This window comes from Medicago truncatula, chromosome 3, assembly GCF_003473485.1.
Source record: "Medicago truncatula cultivar Jemalong A17 chromosome 3, MtrunA17r5.0-ANR, whole genome shotgun sequence".
Classification (NCBI taxonomy): Eukaryota; Viridiplantae; Streptophyta; class Magnoliopsida; order Fabales; family Fabaceae; genus Medicago; species Medicago truncatula.
In genome coordinates this window covers 26255708-26276709 of record NC_053044.1, presented here as the reverse complement: position 1 = coordinate 26276709, position 21002 = coordinate 26255708, and the positions used below count along the sequence as shown (strand labels likewise).

Here is a 21002-nt window from a genome sequence, read left to right as displayed (position 1 = left end):
TAACATTTTGAAGTAGAAGCCTAAGTTCCCCCACTAATTCCTCTTCCCAAGAAAACAACCTACGCCTCCCCCAATCTAACGAGTGCATACCAAACACAGATTCACCCTTCAACAAAGACAACTCAAATAATCTAGGAAAACGACCTCTAAAAGACATTCCACCCACCCACACGTCAGTCCAAAAGAGAGTATTTCTACCATCTCCCACAAACCGACTAACATTACCAAGAAACCATTCCTTTAATTTGAACGCAAAACAGATATATCTGATACAAAATTAGCAAGTGTACTAATTTATATCGAAGTAATAATTTAATTCGTATCCACAGGGACTATTCTAATCTCTACTTAGCAATTTCATTAATATTTAGGATGTATGAAAATGGGGTTGCCCTAGACAGTTGGTTTGATTGCATAAAAAGTAAATAAATTACTGAAGAATAAAATCGGTTTTGAGATGTGTTTAGAGAAGGGAATAAGTCTTTCGATTAATCTGTCCATCGCTTATTAGTAATCTGCATCTAAATCATATGATTGCTATTCAGTTTACGACAATTAATAAAATAGCTCAGGTCAATCCCTTGACTCAGAGCCCTCTTTTCTAATTATAATTCCCTAATTCCTTAGGTGAACCTATAATCATCAAAGGTTTTAAAATCCGTTAATTTTAGAATCACAACCTAACAACTTTCCATCCCTAGATTGTCCGTTAAATTGAACAGCATAAATATGTCAGAGTTATAAGCTGGTGTCAGCAGTCATACAATCTCTAAGATCAATTATATTGGGTCAGAATCATAAAAGCATTACGCACAATTTATACTGAATAACCTGAATAACATTCATGATAATTCAGAGTTACAGATTACATAGTCATGAGCTAGAACAAAATCATCTATGACCTAATCAATAGAAATTAGCCATTCATAATAAAAGAATTTAAACAACAAGATTAAAAGAAATTACAAAGAGGTGTTTTGCTCATCACAATTTCTTCTATCCGTGGTGCATACCGTCTTCTATCTCTCTATGCGTGCGTGCGTTTTGCTTTGGAATCCATTCTTTCCATTCCGTGCACTCTCGCCCAAAACCGTAATGCATAAAACATCCATCCCCCTGGTGGTATGTGGCTAGCTTCTTATATATATCATTGTGACCTGGTTGCTATTTTTAATTCTTCTCCGGGTCACATAATCTTGGGTCAAAGCCCACTTGTTTTCTTAATGCAAATACTTGAATTATTTTCACCACTCATTCAATTATTATCACACTTTTGTTTTTCTTGGTTGGCCAATAAACTTATTTCCTTCCTTCAAGTGGCACACTAATTGACCAATAGAACTAGTAGACTTAATAAATTAATAACAACAATTTATTTAGAATGACTCTAAATTAAATATTAAACTAATGAAACTAGACTAAGTAGTTAACTAAAAAGACTCCAAATAAAGTGTATGAGTGACTGTCATCAATATCCCTCCACCAAGCAGAGGCCAATCGGCCACCCTCACTCACGTGGCCCCCCTCCACACCGTACTTGGCCGACTGATAGGTTCCCAAGTGCACGAAAATATCGGTTTTAGTATAAAAGATGTCGAATCCCACAAAGACCAATGTCAAGTATCGTTATCTATTGTCACGTTGTTTATCTAAGGCGATGCTAATTAATTTGGTTGCAAAATTGGGAAAATAACTTGTTTCTAATTAATTTTTTAAAGACAAGAGGTCGGAATATAATTCGCGTCAACGGTGAATACTTGTTAAGTTATATTTAATAATTGTAACAGACAATATTTTCGTGCGAAAAAAGGATTAAATTAAAGGGGTCGTCAGCTTTCGTATGTACGATACCGAATTTTGACTTTGTATAATATTTTCGACCGCTCTCACACGTACGCCTTACAACTTCAAAACTCCGTTGGAAAAATAATCAACTTTTTGTTTGAAAAGTTATTTTTAGCAGGAAAACAAATTTAAAGGTACTGTCGGCTTTCGCACGTCCGTTACCAGATTTTAAGCTTATAAAAGTCAGCTTCCGCATGCACAGTTACAATCTTAAAATCTCTCTTTGAAAATTTATAATTTCTAAATTAATTAAAGCGTTCAAAATCAATTTCTGAATTTTCTACAATCAGATACAGGTTTCACTCTCTCAATATGAAACCGGTATCGCATTATTTCAACTTTCGCTGTAAATATTTGTATTTAAAAATCAGAATTTTCAGATTTAAAAATAATTCCGGTTACAATTATTAATCATACAGACGTTCGTCACATTCCGGACTCTATAAAAATGTACTCAAACATGGTAATTGTAACAAGCATACTTTACTTCATGCTACTAAACATTTTCTAAACAGTAAACAATATAAGAAAATAAAGGTGAATAGGAGCAAAACCTGAAACTGTTGGATACTTTGAATTAAAAGAAAACAATCACGGCTGCAGCTAGTTAGGGATTGGAATTGGAAGTGCACACCATAACCCAAGTGAGCAACACCACTGCTACAATTGCACAAACCTGGAATTGGAATGGAAAAGAACAGCAAGCAACACAATGGAATGGACCGCAGCAACAAATTGACCAAATTGGAATATAACAGCAGCGATGGAATTTCAATTAAATATCCTCATACAATATGGACTCACGGTATAAATTAAAGCAGCAGGCAGGTGCAGCAACACGGGCAATCGTAAAGTACAACAAGGGGAACTAAATTGGAATGAAAAGGAATAATAAAAACTGGAACTTGGAATTGAATTTAATAGAAAAAGTATATTCTGCAGAACTAAATTATAAAGTGCAGTAGCTAAAACGAAAACTGGAATTTGAAACTACAATAAGTACTTGAACGTGAAAAAAAAAAAAAAAATTGTTTCTAAATAACTGAATCTCTCTCTAATATGCTTGGTGTCTTCAACTGAGTTCTTCAGGTTTATTTATAGGGAAAAATCTGCTCTCAAGTGTTCCTGATCATGTTCTCAACAGTGGAGAAAATGGAGGAAGTGAGAAAACTGCTTTTAAACGTGGGAAAGAATTGGTCTTCTTCCTTTTACCTCCTGACTTCTTACTTTTTAACCTTTTTTACCCTTTCTTTCCTTTTTTTCGCCGAATTACATCATTTTGACGCGCAAAGACTTTTAATCAACATATACCTGAAATAGACACACAATACCAACATAACATTGCAAAAATCTATAAAATCGAGATAAAAAAATGTGTAAGTCGAGCTAAAATAATATTGCATTTTACGTGTTATCACTGACAACACCCTAAACCATAAACTCTCCTTATCCACCAACAACATCTAGCACCACTTCCCTAGTAAGGCAATATTAAAGTCCTTAATTCTACTTACCCCCAAACCTCCAACCTTCTAACTCCAGCAGATTGTTTGCCAATCAATCATAACTCAATGCATCACGATCCCTAACCCTGGCAGGTCGTTCATACTGTATTGTCACCCTTCCATCGTGCCCTAATTCCTGATACCAGTAGTCATCCTCTTCCTTTGAATCGTACCGAGTTACAAAACCATACCGACTCCTAACCCTAGTTGTCCTTGCCTTCGCTCCCTTGCTCCTCCATGACGTTGATCCTCTCGAAGCCTGTCCCGTTGCCTGTTCATGTGCTTTCCACTTTCGCGGTCTCACATCGGACCACCCTCCCCTATCCCCCCGTTTAGTGCCACCCTACTTGGCCCCCTTCCCCCTATAGTACTTTATTTCCGGTGAAGGTGAATACCAACGCGGTTGTCCTCGGTGAAGACGAGGATAACTACCACGATCTCTCACTAGACCATGCTCTCTCTCTCTAGACATGACTTCTTAGTAATTCTGACTAAAAATTATATTTTAATTCCTGAATACGTAATGAATAATCATAAATAGTTTCTTATAATAATGGATTAGAATTTCAAAATAGTTTTTGATACACTTCATTAGTTAAAATAATCATTGACATTAAAATAGTTCCTTAATGTCAACATTTCCCCTATCCCCTCCATATTTAAAATGGCTATTACGTTCATAAGAAAGTCTTTCATAAACATAACCCCAAATAAATATTATTTGGGCACACTCACGTAAAATTTATAAAATAAAACAAAAATATTCAATCACATCAATTTATATCATTTTCTTGATTTTGTGCGTGTGTCCAAATACTTTTATTTGGATTTGTGTCCAAGCAAGTGTTCTTCTACGTTCACATTTAAAACGGAGTTGTCCTCCGAGAAATTCTTAGGTGAACTCTCACCCAACACATCATCAGGGCCGGCCCTAGGCATAGGCCACGAGTGCGACGGCCTAGGGCCCATGCCGGTAGGGGGCCCTAAATTTTTTTTATTGGTCGGGGTGTATATAGTAAGAATTGGTTTTCTGGGGGTTTATATAGTAAAATATTGGCAGGCCCGAAAATTGCATGAAAAGCTGGGTTGCAGTCTGTTATTATTTTGGCCTTTTTGATGCAATTTGCTATATATACCCCATATGAAACAAAGCTTTCTATATACACCCTCCCAAAAAAAATTGGCTAATGTGCCAAGAATTTTATTTATATTTTTTGGGGCCCTTTATTCCTAATAATGTGTCTTACTAATATTAAAAAGATATGTGATATTTATTATCCAGAAAATTGGGAGAATTTTCATAACAAAACAAATTATATTTTAGTTGAAAATGGGCCTACTGGAGAAATTAATCTTAATCTTGCCTTGAAAGTATCCAAAATAAATTAATTATATCAATATAGTAATATAAACTTGGTACTTATAGCATATAAAAAGATGAATGATTTATTTGTAGTATAACAAATGAGTTATTGTAACTTAGATTACTCTAAAAAATTTAACACTAATTTTGTTTATCAAGTATTATTGTTGTTATGTGTTTAGCATTGGAGAATTTTGTATCCAAATGTCTAAAATTTAATTAATTACGTGTTGATATACTTTTATTTTTTTGGTTTTATTATCATTAGATGTCAAAAATTAAGTGTCTACTATTTAGGTGCTAAAATTTCAGTCTACTTCGGAGAAACTATTGTATCTGTTTAGTTTTGTTTAGTTTTGGTTTCTATGGAGTATTTGATTTATTTGAAGATGTTGCCTAAAAAAGTTGTTATCTTATAGTGAAAAGTGAAGGAAAAGAAAATGAAGCGTTAGTAAAATCATAACAAGAAACTAAAAAAGTTTATGATGTATTATGTAAGGGCTCATTTTTTCGAACTATGCCTAAGGCCCCTTAAACACTAGGAACGGCCCTGCACATCATTCATACACCCATCCAATTAAAACTTAACATGTAATTAAAATAAGATATTTTTTTCATTAGTTTTGAAGATTTCTCTTTCCCCTCTCTCCATTTTTATTAAACCGATCAGCAGTTCAGCACCACCGCCCAACTTTTTTCCATATCAATTTTCAATTTTTTTTTGAATCCTCTAATTTTTTTCACACTGGAATTTTTTCAATGTTTGACAGGTAACGTATTTTTGAAAGGATATGTGTTGTGAATCACTTCAAAAAACTTGTAAGTTTTTTGCTTTGGTTTTTTTTCTCTTCTCAATTATTTACTTAAATTTATAAATAGACTCAAATTGTGAAACATAGTTCAATTCAAATTTTGATTTCCTCTTAAGAGGAGGCACCAACTCTTAGAATAGCAGAAAGAACATAAAAAATGATTTGGAGCATAAGACGAGAAGAGGAGGACAAAAATTGTGAAACATGTGTTTTTTTTTTTGGGAAACATGGTTCTATTTACGTTCACCATTGTTATTGTTAGAGAGAGAAGGTAACCATGACTAAAGTTCAAAGAGTGAGTTATTTAAGGCAAATTATATGGTACTTTCAATAAATTTTGATGTATTGGTACATCAAGTTGTTACATTAATAATAAATGAGTTGTTTTTTTGTCAAAAATAATTATTTTCTATCATTGACAACTATAATAATTAAATTTTATTTACCAAAAGTTTCGATGAAATAAAATTTAATTTTTATGATTTTTTTTGGTACAAATTTTATGAATTTTCTTATTACTCATAAAAATTCGGCAAAATTACACAATTAGTCCTTTAACTTTATTTTAGGTAACATTTTCGTCCTTTATTTATTTTTTTGTCACGATTTAGTCCTTTATGTTATAAAATGACAATATCTTATCATTTTTTATGAGATTTTTTCAAAGAAATTTGATTTTCTAGGCTTGTATGATGAAGGTTTGCGTTTGCCTATGAGTTTGATGATTTTTTTTTTTTTGGAGTTTTTGATTATTTTTTCATAAAAAAGGATAACTATGTTTTTATTTTATAACATAGAGGACTAAATCGTGACAAAAAAAAAAACGATAAAGGACGAAAGTGTTACCTAAAGTAAAGTTATGGGACTTATTGTGTAATTTTACCTAAAAATAAATATTGATTATTTTTGGGTTAATAGTGTTTTTCACCCCTGTAATATATGGCATTTCCGGTTTTCGCCCCTATAAAATTTTCGGTTTGATTTACACCCTCGTAAAATTTTTATTTTCCTTTTCGGTTTGATTTTAAGCATAATTAAACAAATTTTAATTTAACAGGGACTAAAAACATTAACGGAAAATTTTGTAAGGATTAAAAAGTGTGATTTATTTTCATTGGGACTAGAAACAAAATTAAATATATTTATAGGGACCAAAAATTTATTTAACCGTATTTTTTAATTTAATACTACGTGTCATATTTTAATTTAATAAAACCTAAGAATTTCTCCCTCGTCCTCCAGCTGTCTCTTCCTTTGCTCGCGGGTATGCAGGCAGAATGCATCATCATTCTTTCCATTATTATCTCAAATTCCCGATTCAAAACAATGGATACAACATTGAACACTATTGAAAGGTCCGAATGCAAATATGAAACACAGAACACCAGCTTCTATTTTAACTCAACGTCGACTGCAACAACGGAAACGAAAAAGATATATAAAGAAGCAGCAGCAAAATGGGATGAAGAAGATTCCTCAAACATCCACTTCAGTTGGTTCAGCAGATGACTCAACAATATGCCAGCCAAACCCATACACGAGCTTGCCAGCCACTCGGTATGGCACTGTGGCCCCTACCCCAACGATGCCTTCTTACACAGGTCTTTCATCTGGGGCATATGGTATTAACCTGGGGCATCATTACCAGGCATCTTATTATTCTCAGTAGATCAATAAATCACTTCGCTTGTCAATACTAACTCATGCGCCACACCGGTATTCCAGCTTCTCCCTGACTTTGCACCTTGACTGTTTGGTTTTTAAAAGTGTAGTTTGCTACTTTGCTTTATTGTCCATGATTGAAGGAATGCTTAGTTTCACCATTTTAATTACTTGAGTTTGTGTTTATATAAATTACTTCTAGCTTTTGGTTGATTATGGTCTTTCCTCTCTCGATTTATCTAGAATAGAATCATATACATAGTTGCATTTCAATTGAGAATCATGGCTAACTAAATAAATCTACTGTTATTCTTTTTTTCAGAAGATCCATATAGATTAAAGTCTTTTTTCAAGGTTTCTCTTAATGTGCTCTTAGTTATTCTTTTTCCTATTTTAAATGTTTTATTTAAATTATTCCTTTTCATAAAAGATTCAACAAAATTTTATGCTGGTTTGTTAATCGCCTTATGCAAATTTATCCAAATATGGTTAGAGTTATATCAGATATAGAAAATTATTCGTTACCATTCTCAGTCCAAACACTTAAAGGACTCAACAATATATTTTCTTCCTGAAAGACTCATATTTTTAAATAAAAAATCATGTTGTTACAGATAAGCTAAATAAATCACATGATTTACAACTTGCTTTTGCAATAACGACAAAGATAAACTATTGAAAAATGACGAAAGGAAATTGAAAGTCTTCCTCGTACCGTGGAATTTTTACTATAGTTTTTTGAAAGAATCATAATAATCAAGAATAATAATAATCATCATCATGATAATAATAATTAAAAAAAAGTAAGTAATATAAAATCTAATCCTGAGAAATACTCTTTTTTGAAAGATACCTAAGAAATACTTTTAAGATATTTTATAATATTCTAACAGTTTCCACCGCCTAACAATCTTCACAACTCTGCATAACTGCATGGTATAACGATTATCTTGGACAATCGTATTATATTAGCCTATTTTGCAAGAGATTGGATTGTTTCAATATGGTAAATATTTGTTCATGTTTTCCTCCAACTCAATCCTTTACAAAAGGTGACCAATTATGTAGAACATCAAGTTCTGGATGTATAGGGTGAGATGGATAGGGAGGCATTGGAATCAGAAGAATAGGTGTGGCCAAATACATACTTGTTTATAAACATTATTTAATATTATTAGTTCTTCATTACTCCAACCTAATACAAAAAGTTAAGAATAAGTTGTTTAATATTATTAATGAGGATCAGGCCAAGATAAGTTGTTTGCATATGTCAGAATATAAGATAATATCATGTAGTATTATAAGAATAAGAGTATTATTATATACATGCCATGCATTTGTTTCTTTGGCCGGCTGTAAGGTAAATATAAGAAGGCTTGAACTACAGCCTATGATGATGTCAAAATAATATTGTAGAAACTAAGGATATAAAAAATAGTCTTTTTGAAAACTATCTCGTCCCTTTCAATTTTGTCAGTTTTTTTGATGGACAAGGTCATCAATTTCAATTCTTCTTTTGAGATAAGACAATGATTTCATTGGGCACAACGGAACCTTTGCATCTGTACTAATAAGTCAGGTACAACCGTTTAAATAGCATATATAGATCCATTTTGCAGAAGAAACCAAAAATGGAAAGAAATCTTATCAAACATAGGACAAACTAAAGATACTGACAGATCATAAAACAAACTGAAAATGTACTAGGACACTGTGGTGGTACTGGAGAGTGCTCAATAGTATAAATGCTGTGTGTGTGTGTGTGTATATATATATATATATATATATATATATATATAGACACTAGCTAGTAGGATTTAGTTCAAACTATTTTAGCCATGGCTCTACTAATCCTCTACTTGCCATATATTTTCTCCTTTATCCTCTTAACCCTTGTAGTACAAAAGATAGGAAACAAGAAAAGTTACTCGACTTATAACATACCACCAGGGCCTATAAAGTTACCTATTATAGGAAATATACACAATCTGTTAACCTCTCAACCCCATCGAAAACTAAGAGACTTGGCCAAAAAATATGGACCCCTGATGCATCTTCAACTTGGAGAGGTTTCTGCTATGGTCATTTCATCGCCCGAGTGTGCTGGCGAGGTAATGAAAACCCATGATATTCACTTTGCATCAAGGCCTCAAATCCTGGCTACAGAAATAATGTCTTACAATTCTACAAATATAGCTTTTGCTCCGTATGGTAATTATTGGAGACAGCTACGGAAAATTTGCACATTGGAGCTTTTGAGCCTAAAAAGGGTTAACTCATATCAACCAATTAGAGAAGAAGTGTTTTCCAATCTTGTCAAATGGATTGCTTCACGGGACGGAATTCCAATCAACATTACTGAAGCTGTACGTTCTTCAATATACACAATTGTTTCAAGGGCTGCCTTTGGCAATGAATGCAAGGACCAAGACAAATTTATATCAGTGGTAAAACAATCAATAAAGGTTGCCGGGGGTTTTGACTTGGGAGATTTGTTTCCCTCAGCTAAATGGTTACAGCTTGTTACTGGTATGAGGCCTAAGCTTGAGAGGTTTCATCGACAAACTGATCAGATATTAGAAAACATCATCAATGAGCATAAAGAGGAAAAGTACACAAAAGCCAAAGATGATCAAGGTAAAGTAGAAGAAGATCTCGTAGACGTTCTCTTAAAATATGAGGACGGTAGCAACCAGGAGTTTACCTTAACAAAAAACAATATCAAGGCCATAATCCTGGTAAGCAAATTAACCTCTTTCAAATACATTCAAAGAGAAAAACTTGTTTACTCCAGTAAAATTTAAATTTATATTGAAAACCTTCCCGCATCTTATATTTATTGTTTGTAACATTGGATGCTACATGCATGTTGTCTTTTTATATATCACTTTAGACATTCTTGGATTAGCTTGCTTGACCTTATTGATAGCTACTTTTCAGGACGTTTTTGGTGCTGGAGGTGAGACATCAGCAAGCACCATAGACTGGGCAATGGTAGAAATGATAAGGGATCCAAGAATAATGAAGAAAGCGCAAGATGAGGTGAGAGAGGTTTTCAAAATGAAAGGAAGGGTTGATGAAAATTGCATCAATGAACTCAATTATTTGAAGTCAGTTGTCAAAGAAACCCTGAGGTTACACCCTCCAACACCTCTTTTGCTGCCAAGAGAATGTCGTCAAACATGTGAGATAAATGGTTATCACATACCTATTAAGAGTAAGGTGATAGTCAATGCTTGGGCAATTGCAAGAGATCCAAATTACTGGACTGAGCCGGAGAGATTTTATCCAGAGAGATTCCTTGACAGCGCCATTGACTATAAAGGAAGTAATTATGAGTACATTCCTTTTGGTGCCGGAAGAAGAATATGCCCAGGGAGCACATTTGGTTTGAGAAGTATTGAGCTGGCCCTTGCAATGTTGTTGTATCATTTTGACTGGAAGCTTCCAAGTGGAATCAGAAGTGAAGACTTGGATATGACTGATGAATTCGGAGCCACAATGAGAAGAAAAGATGATCTTTTATTGTTTTCTTTTGTTTATCATCCTTTGTAAGTCATATGAGCTACGATAATTGATTTTTTTTCCAGGTAGTTGAAATGTTTTGGATCAGCAATCACTTAGTTTTGACTTAATAAGTTAATTACCTACGAGCCATCTATCTTTCATTCATCTTTTCTTGCACTACATATTCTTATAATTACCTTACAATTACCTATAATTTCTTTGAGCAATGAATTGTTTATAGTCACATACTCTGAATCACAACGGTCCTATCATGGATTTCCATCAAAGAATTGTTTCGCTGGGGTTAGAGAGAAAGATGATTGATATCATGGTTGGAGATGTGAGAATGACTATGCGTCATTTGTCTTTAGGTACTTACGACTTCCTTTAAATTTCATTCATTCATTGTTAAAGTTATTGTGAATTCATTACTAAAATTTACCCCGTGTCAATCATGGTGAAATTGATGAGTTATATCTTCGACTCTTTCAGAGAACACAAATTTTTATTCACGATTTGGGTGAGAAAATATTTCTTCAACAATATGGAGCAGTAAAGTTTCACAGTATCAAGATTGTTTTGATTATTCATTAATAAGGAACGCTATTGGGTTTTACAAATTGGAACAAGTGAGATAATTAAAGTGGTGATTTTATTTTACAATAATTAATTAAATTTTTAATATCAATTATGTTTTTTTTTTTTTTTTTTTGAATGTAGGGTGATTTTGAGCAAAAACTAATTATGATCGTTTTTCATTATTTTAGGGGCCATTTCAAACTGAATGTTCTAAATTGTCTCCTAACACTACTTGACCAATACAACGAAGGTCGGTTATCTTGAAATCATTTTTGCATTGTCTTTTTTACGAAATCACTTTTTAATTTTTTTTTTTCCTTCTATACGACTACAACAGGCTACTACATCTCATGTTTGAAATTAATTTCAATTACGCCAGTGCGATTGATGGACAAGTACATCAATTTCAAACTATATTATTCAGACAATTTAATGATTCCATTAAACACAACGGAATCTTTACATCGTACTAACTACTAATAATTAGTTAGGTTGAACCTTTAAATATTGTACAACCAAAGATGATGACATAGCATAAAACAAACACAAAATGTATACATTGTGGGTGCACGTATATAAATAAATCTACAGACACTAACTAGTAGGATATGCTTCATTCTATCCTATCCATGGCTCTAATAGTTCTCTACTTGCCATATTTTTTCTCCTTTTTCCTCTTAACCCTTATAGTACAAAAGATAAGAAAGAAGAAAAGTTACTCGATTTATAACATGCCACCAGGGCCTATAAAGTTACCTATTATAGGAAATATACACAATCTGTTAAGCTCTCAACCCCATAGGAAATTAAGAGACTTGGCCAAAAAATATGGACCAGTGATGCATCTTCAACTTGGAGAGGTTTCTAATATGGTCATTTCGTCACCCGAGTGTGCCAGCGAGGTGATGAAAACTCATGATATTCACTTTTCATCAAGGCCTCAAATACTAGTAACAGAAATAATCTCTTACAATTCCACAAGTATAGCTTTTGCTCCGTACGGTAATTATTGGAGACAGATACGAAAAATCTGCACGTTGGAGCTTTTAAGCCTGAAAAGGGTTAACTCATACCAACCGATTAGAGAAGAAGTGCTTTCCAATCTTGTCAAATGGATTGCTTCACAGAAAGGAACTCCAATCAATATCTCTGAAGCTGTACTTTCAACTATGTACACAATTGTTTCGAGGTCTGCGTTTGGCAATGAATGCAAAGACCAAGAAAAATTTATATCATTGGTAAGACAAACCATAAAGGTTGCAGGGGGTTTTAACTTGGGAGATTTGTTTCCCTCAGCTAAATGGCTACAGCGTATTACTGGTTTGAGGCCTAAGCTGGAGAGGATTCATCGACAAACTGATCAGATATTAGAAAACATCATCAATGAGCATAAAGAGGAAAAGTACACAAAAGCCAAAGATGATCAAGGTAGAGTAGAAGAAGATCTCGTAGACGTTCTCTTAAATTACGAGGATGGCAGAAACCAAGACCTTTCCTTGACAAAAAACAATATCAAGGCCATAATAATGGTAAGCGAATTAACTTTCCAAATACTTCGAAGAAGAAAAACTACTTTACAAAAGAAAAATTTAGATGAATAATTAAAATCTGCTCGCATCTTATATCTCTACTCTGTAGCATTGGATGCTATCTACTAGTTGTCTTTTTATATATCGCCTTAAAGATTCTTGGATTTGCTTGAACTTACTGATAGCTACTTTTCAGGACATTTTTGGTGCTGGAGGTGAGACATCAGCAAGCACCATAGATTGGGCAATGGCAGAAATGGTAAGGAATCCAAGAATAATGAAGAAAGCACAAGCTGAGGTGAGAGAGGTTTTCAAAATGAAAGGAAGGGTCGAAGAGAATTGTATCAACGAACTCATTTATTTGAAATCAGTCGTCAAAGAAACCCTGAGGTTACACCCTCCAACACCTCTTTTGCTACCAAGAGAGTGTGTTCAAGCATGTGTGATAAATGGTTATCACATACCTATTAAGAGTAAGGTAACAATAAATGCTTGGGCAATTGCAAGAGATCCAAATTACTGGACTGAACCAGAGAGATTTTATCCCGAGAGATTCATCGACAGCGCTATTGACTACAAAGGGAGTAACTTTGAGTACATTCCTTTTGGTGCCGGAAGAAGAATATGCCCAGGGAGCACATTTGGTTTGAGAAATATTGACATGGCCCTTGCGATGTTGTTGTATCATTTTGACTGGAAGCTTCCAAGTGGAATCAAAAGTGAAGAATTGGACATGACTGACGAATTTGGAGCCACAATGAGAAGAAAGGATGAACTTTTATTGTTTTCTTCTGTTTATCATCCTCTGCATGTCATATGAGCTTCATAAGACGAAAAATTAAACCTTTGGCAGTTTACCTGTAATATTTTTAGCAGAGTACCGAACAGATACCTTCCGTCGGTAGAAATAAGTAGGCTATGTTTGGCTATAAGAGTTAAAATAAATGAAGATTGTGTAACTTATCCATATTTTCTAGAAGCCAAATAAATGAAGATTGTGTAACTTAACCATGTTTGGCTAGTATTCGGCAAAACCCTATATTAGTTTATAGGTTCACAGGTAAACTTCTTTAGGGGATTGTGGAAATATTTTATGAGAGTCCAAGAAAACTACTTCGTACATGTGTGACATGATAAATGAAGTGGTTAAAGATACCTTGGAAATACTTAAACCTTGGAAAAGGGTTTAAACTGAATCCACTCAGCCGTACAAGAATAATTTTTCTCTTAACTAAACTGTATGATCAAGATATTAGATGTCTAAGTCCAGAACATGCTTGAAGACTTATTCTCTTATAATAGGGTGATGGAGGACATCGATAGTTGATACAACTCCGCAAATAAGGCGAGTTTAGGTTGTAACTTAGCCTACAGGGTAGTACTTACATTAGTGATGTTAGTTATGACTCTACATGATGTAATATGGTAGATAGTGGGCCATAAACGTTACAAGCAACGTTAATGTAGGTTGCTTGGTTATTCGAAGTCTATAAATACGTCATGGTAAAAGATTATTCAAGTTCCACACATCAAATCAAACAAAACTTTACCTATCTTTTCATCTTTTCTTGATCGTTTTTCTTTACTTCATTTTCATGTCTTCTTAGGTAGTAGTTCACCTATCGGCACTATACGCTCTTTGGAATGATCAAGGAACTTGTAGCAGAGAAACATAGTCCATTTCTTAGCGTAATTCATTGATAAAAAAAATAGGACCATCGTCTCATATCCGAAATCAGCCTACATAACATCTTATTAACTTAGGCATCCATAAATAAAACCAACTTTCATGAACTCGGCTTAACATACATCCACTCGACTGAGCACCAAATTTTGCAGGACGGCAGCAATAACTAAATAAAATTTTGCATGCTTGTATTAAGGAGGAACATAATCGTTAACATAATGACTAGCATTGAAAATGATGACTTGTGCAATAGTACGAACAACCATAATCGCTTGTGGTTGAATAAACTTACAACCTCAAAGTTGTAATTTGAATTTAAAATACTTATAATCTTAGCTATGATATAATCGCTGTGGTTGAATAAACTTATCCTCAAAGGTGTAATTTGAATTTAAAATACTTATAATCTCAGCTGTGATAACGTGTAATTCAGAAATACAATCTGCTCTAGAACAATAGCATCCGCCAGTATCTTCGAGTCAATTTTGGATTTATCCAACCAGTAAGTGCTGAAACAAAGTTATCTTGAGCATAACAAATACACCATCTGAAACAAGTAGCATTTTATGCTCGATGAAATCTAGCATCCATGTTACATTTCAATCTTTCGGGATCTGGATAAAGCCACATGTTTTCCAACAACCGTTGGCACATAACCAACAACCACCACAACAGTCTCTCCAAACTAGATTCTGAACCTTCGGTTGCACTCTCACTTTCATGTTGCTTCATTTTTATCTTTAATAATTTTTTGAGAAAGTTGAGATTTGTCTTTTTAGTCTTTTAATTTTTTATTACAAGAACAAGTTGTTAATCATGTGATTTAATTAAGTTATATGTTCCTAATAACCCTTTTGGGTTATTAAGGATCCATATTAGTCTCTATGTAACAAGGCCTTGAAGATGCATTAAGTTAAACAACAAACAATATGGATCCTTGATGCATCTTCAACTTGGAGAGGTTTCTACTATTGTCATTTCATCCACTGAGTTTGCTAGGGAGGTGATGAAAACCCATGATATTCACTTTGCAACAAGGCCTCAAATCCTAGCTACAGAAATAATGTCTTACAACTCCACAAATATAGCTTTTTCTCCGTATGGTAATTATTGGAGACAGTTACGAAAAATCTGCACATTGGAGCTTTTAAGCCTTAAAAGGGTCAACTCGTACCAACCAATACGAGAAGAGGTTTTCTCCAATCTTGTCAAAACGATTGCTTCGCAGAATGGATCACCCTTCAACCTTACTGAAGCTGTAATTTCTTCAATATACACAATTGTTTCAAGGGCCGCCTTTGGCAATGAATGCAGAGACCAAGAAAAATTTATATCGGTGGTAAAACAAACACTAAAGATTGCAGGAGGTTTTAACTTGGGAGATTTGTTTCCTTCTTCTAAATGGCTTCAACATGTTACTGGTATTAGGCCTAAGCTTGAGAAGTTTCATCGACAAAATGATGAGATGTTTGAAAACATCATCGATGAGCATAAAAAGGCAAAGTACACAAACGCCCAAGGTAAGGTAGTAGAAGATCTGGTAGACATTCTCTTAAAATATGAGGATGGTAGTGACCAAGATTTCTTCTTAACAAAAGACAATATCAAGGCTATAATCTTGGTAAGCGTAATAAACTCTTCCAAATACTTTGAATTGTAAAATTTAAATGAGTATTTGATACCTTCCCATCTTATATCTCCAATATGAAATCATCGAAGCTATGTAATATTTTCCACGTGATTTCCATACTTTGTAGTAGTGGATGCTATCTACAAGTTGTTACTTTCCATGTTTCATGTTTTTGTAAACATCATAGAATATAGATTCAGTGTTTCTCTCACCATTTTCTTTTACAAGTTTTAAAAACAGATTCAACATTTTTAGAAATTTTGAAAACGTTAAAATAACATTTTCATTGTTCTGAAAATATATCATTCGATCTTTGGATTTGGTTGACCTTATTGATAGCTACTTTTCAGGACATTTTTGGTGCTGGAGGCGAGACATCAGCAAGCACCATAGATTGGGCGATGACAGAAATGATAAGAGATCAACGAATAATGAAGAAAGCACAAGCTGAGGTGAGAGAGGTTTTCAAAATGAAAGGAAAGGTTGATGAAAATTACATCCCCGATCTCAATTATTTGAAATCAGTCGTCAAAGAAACCCTTAGGTTCCACCCTACAGTACCTCTTTTGCTACCAAGAGAATGCGGTCAAGCATGTGAGATAAATGGTTATCACATACCAATTAAAAGTAAGGTGATAGTCAATGCTTGGGCAATTGCAAGAGATCCAAACTACTGGACTGAACCAGAGAGATTCATCGACAGCGCTATTGACTATAAAGGAAGTAATTTTGAGTACATTCCCTTTGGTGCCGGAAGAAGAATATGCCCAGGGAGTACATTTGGTTTGAGAAATATTGAGCTGGCCCTCGCGATGTTGTTGTATCATTTTGACTGGACGCTTCCTGATGGAATCAGAAGTGCAGAACTAGACATGACTGAGGAATTTGGAATCGCAATGAGAAGAAAAGATGATCTTTTACTGATTCCACTTATTCATCAACCTTTGAATGTCACATGAGCTTCGCACGAAGAAAATGAAACCTTTGGTAGTAAATAGCTTCCCATGATCTTTTATTTCAGGGATTCAAACACCTAAACCCTGTTGACCATGGAAATCAACATAGTATGGCTTGTAAGTTTCTATAAATCGAAAGCGAGTTTATGTTTCCTTTTTACAGGCTTGAGGAGTTAACATTGCGCGTCATTACAAGTATAATATTCACCCAATATTTTGCATCTTGTGCGATGATGAACAATTTATTTTGTAAAACGATATTCGAATAAGTTGTTGTATTTTCATACAGTAAAAATATTTTGGATCTAAAATCACTTAGTTTCGACTTGATAAGTTAATTACCTACCAGCCAGCCATCTATCTTTCTTGCAATTTTGTTAATCTATTTGTATAATCAGTTAATTACCTAATCCATCTTAATTATCTGTAAGCACACATGTTTTGCATTGGAAAAACAAATGGATGAGGAAACAAGGTGGCTGATACAATCCATCTTAATGTATTATGCTTTCTTATAATATTTTCAAAAAAAGGCTTTCGATGCGATCTATCTTTGAACTGTATTTTATTTATCATGTTTTGATCATATTCAAAAAGGCTTTGTTTATATTACAATTTAAAAGTGCACTTGTATGGCTTAAATTTGAAAATGAAAACTTCTAGCTTAAACAACTACGGATACAGTGTATTGGAGAGAAAACTCAAGATCAAATATATATCTTTTCTGTATGATATATAACAAGAATTTAATTTTGATACACTTTCAATATAAAAGAATGTTCATTGTCAAAACATCACAACCACTCATACTTAGAAGTAATTCTGATTAAAGTGAAACATTTTTAATTATTTGACGATTATGATTGATTGTATATGATGAAATAAATCAGGACTCACCAAAGCACCAGAGGCCAGAGCATCTCTTGCATGATTTGATTCTCTGCTTTTCTCGAAATCATCTCAATGCTCTGTTCAATCATGCAATTTTTCTACTCAATGTATGAAAACAGTTCTAAAATATATGCATCAGAGAAAAATGAGTCACGTTTCATCATCTTCAGACAAAAATACACAATAGGTATAATTCAAATCTGAATCAGCATCATTTCAAATACCCTTTTATGCCCAAGAGCGATGAGATGGCACCGGTTTCTTCTTGCTTAACCGAGTTTTCGAATTCAAACTCTAGCTTGAACATGTAACAATGTTAAAACTTAAAACTATTAGGGAGAGTTTGTCGTCCAATTGGGTTCCACAAAACTCAGAGATTAATCTCCACAGTTGGACACGGAGATACCAAAGTCACAAACACGATTGTTCATAATTACAATGAACAAAAATACCAAAAGCATAATGAAATTGATGAGAAGAAAAAATGTTACAAGGTCTACTTACAAAAACACACGATCCTTCATGATTCGTTCAACTGGTGCATTTCTTCGAGCATCTCAAAAGCAGATTTGTGAATAACGAGTCAGAGGAATAATGGATAATGAGTGCTTTCACTACTATAATAAAGAAATCTTTGTCTTATGGAGTGTTTGTTTTCGCCCAAAATATTTATGGGATATGTAATTTCTAACAACTCATTAGCAATTTTTGTATAAACTCAATTTCGAGTACTTAAAATCTTGACTAATCCGAGAGAAATAATCACACCGTTAATCACGCACCACTGAGGCTATGCAGAAGTTAATTTAGTTAGGTAGTTAGCATAAATTTAGTAGTTAAGAGAGGTTACTTGTTTAGAAAGTAAACTCAATTCTTGACAAATCATTCAATAAAATTCATTTGAATTCTGCTCTTCACCCAACACATTTCGCTCGCACCCTGCAGCCATGCCCAAAATGCCCATGCGCTAATTAACTAGCACAAGTGAAACTTGTGCGCAAGTTAAGTAGCGTTGCGCAAGTGTAAACTAGTGCGAACTTTAAGTGGCTCAAAGTACATACTTTTTATTTATTTATTCAATATAGTGCAAAGTCGAAATTTTTTTATTTATTCAATATGATTCAATAAATTATTTTATTTAGTCAATATGGCGCAAAGTCTAAATATAAATTCTATTTTATTTTGTTCTAAATTATTTATGCACTTAAAATCAATTCGATTTTATACTCATTCAATTTTCATTCTAATTTATTTATTCATTAAATGAAAAATTAGAAAATAAAATCAATTTTATTTATTCAATATTCATTTATTCAATACATAAGCATAAACATAAAATAAATGCGAAAAATAAATACAAATAAAAAACAAAATTAATAAAAATAACTCTGATTTTATTAATATGATTCAAACATTACATTATATAATACATATATTTTACCCTCTTCGGTATATGCCAATAGCTCTTGGGGAAAATAGCGATCCATCTTGTTGGGGAAAACGACATCAAGACCCCTTGAGTTAAATTTAAATTGGGTTCCTTTTTCCCATATTGATTCTTTTTACCCACGGTAAAAAGATTTTAGGAGTAAAAGGAAACAAACCTAATTTTATTTCAAGGGATGATGTCTTTTTCCCCAACTTAACGGACCACTATTTCCCCCAAAAGCCACCGGTATTTACCTAAAGGGGTATAAAAAAGCCTAGAAATTAAAGAAGCAAAGAAGAAGAAGAGAAATAGGGGGAAAGAGTGGGAGGAGAAAATGTGAGGAAAAGAGGAAGTATGTGAGGGTGTTTATAGGTGGTATAAGGTTTATGGCACTTAATGAGGTCCAAAAACGTGTGAAAAACGTATAAAATCCAATCAAAACCATTGACTACCGTCCAAGAAACGTTTCTGTTTCAGTTTCTACCACCGGCCAACTAGGGCAAGTTAACTCCCGCATAGGCTCAGTGGTGCATGACTTAAGTCACGCAAAGCTTATGAGATGCGTGAGTTAAGTCACGCTGCGTGACTTAACTAGCGCAAGGGCATTTTTGGCATGGCTGCAGGGCGCGAGCAAAATGTGCAAGGTGAAATGCAGAATTCAATTCATTTTTGATTCAATTGACTTTCTCTCAATTCTCCCCAACTCTTTCTTCTTGTCAAACACCCCCACTTTCAATTTGTTCCATCAGTGAGGCATATTTAAAGTCGATTATCAAATTGTTTTCTAACACTACTAGAAACTCCCGATTTTACAACAGAAATTAATCCGCAGAAATTCTTTAGGATTTGGATTCCGTCACTGCATGAATATCCGAAGGTAACTCTAACTTTTATTGAGGTTTTTCTTGTAGAAGACATTAGAATGTTTTTCTCACTTTTCCTGTGCATTTTTAGCGGATTTGGCTAATTATTTAATTTTTTAGTTTACTCATGAAATTTTAAAAATTGAAAGAATTTGAGTTTCTTATTTTTTTTCATTTTACATATTGAACATAAACCCTATAATTTTAAATTTAAGTCCAAATAAAAACATATCTAAATTAAATGTCAAACTATTTTTGTCGATTGCAATTATTTTCTCTCATATTTAAATAGAAATGAATTTCTCATACTAGATTATGACATCATCTTCTTGTGAGAAAAGGCGTTTATAAATTCAGAAACCTTTGTTGAACTTTACTTATTTGGTGTCTTAAAGAGACTGATAATTAAATTTTTGTAGATTATAATAAGGTCATGTGAAAATCTTAGGTTAGAGGCTTGTTAAACGATGAATGATATGTGCATTCATCATGACAATCACTATAATACAATGTTTTGAAATATCAACCATGCTGACACTCTAAAATAATATCCTATATATTATTAATAAAAAATAATAACCAAACAAAAAATAATAATTTGGCGGGACGAACCAAACCCATCAAAGTTAAGTAAATTAATAGTAGACATACCAAACTTTATTTAAGTTTCATTATCTGATTTGATAATTCAATTGATGTTCTACCTCCAAAATTTCTCAAACAGCTTCATCATCATTCAACACC

General features: G+C 33.5%; 3 protein-coding genes across 3 annotated transcripts; all 3 read left to right on the top strand.

Moving 5' to 3' along the window:
* Window positions 1-8982: 8982 nt before the first annotated feature.
* On the top strand, window positions 8983-10859 carry LOC25489093 (cytochrome P450 71D11). The gene is made up of 2 exons (XM_013604532.3): window positions 8983-9925; window positions 10128-10859. The coding sequence occupies exons 1-2, from the start codon at window positions 9026-9028 to the stop codon at window positions 10740-10742; spliced, it is 1515 nt and encodes a 504-aa protein (XP_013459986.1). The 5' UTR covers window positions 8983-9025; the 3' UTR covers window positions 10743-10859.
* Window positions 10860-11628: 769 nt separating this feature from the next.
* Window positions 11629-13796, top strand: LOC25489092 (cytochrome P450 71D11). The gene is made up of 2 exons (XM_013604531.3): window positions 11629-12802; window positions 12999-13796. Exons 1-2 carry the CDS (start codon window positions 11882-11884, stop codon window positions 13620-13622), a joined length of 1545 nt encoding a protein of 514 aa, XP_013459985.2. The 5' UTR covers window positions 11629-11881; the 3' UTR covers window positions 13623-13796.
* Window positions 13797-15429: 1633 nt separating this feature from the next.
* Window positions 15430-17078, top strand: LOC25489091 (cytochrome P450 71D11). The gene is made up of 2 exons (XM_039832005.1): window positions 15430-16110; window positions 16470-17078. Exons 1-2 carry the CDS (start codon window positions 15430-15432, stop codon window positions 17076-17078), a joined length of 1290 nt encoding a protein of 429 aa, XP_039687939.1.
* The last annotated feature ends 3924 nt before the right edge of the window (window positions 17079-21002 follow it).

Coding starts and splice junctions, on each gene's coding strand:
- LOC25489093 (XM_013604532.3), top strand. CDS start 9,026: ATGGCTCTACTAATCCTCTACTTGCCATATATTTTCTCCTTTATCCTC. Junction 9,926..10,127: donor ATATCAAGGCCATAATCCTG/GTAAGCAAATTA, acceptor GCTACTTTTCAG/GACGTTTTTGGTGCTGGAGG.
- LOC25489091 (XM_039832005.1), top strand. CDS start 15,430: ATGCATCTTCAACTTGGAGAGGTTTCTACTATTGTCATTTCATCCACT. Junction 16,111..16,469: donor ATATCAAGGCTATAATCTTG/GTAAGCGTAATA, acceptor GCTACTTTTCAG/GACATTTTTGGTGCTGGAGG.
- LOC25489092 (XM_013604531.3), top strand. CDS start 11,882: ATGCTTCATTCTATCCTATCCATGGCTCTAATAGTTCTCTACTTGCCA. Junction 12,803..12,998: donor ATATCAAGGCCATAATAATG/GTAAGCGAATTA, acceptor GCTACTTTTCAG/GACATTTTTGGTGCTGGAGG.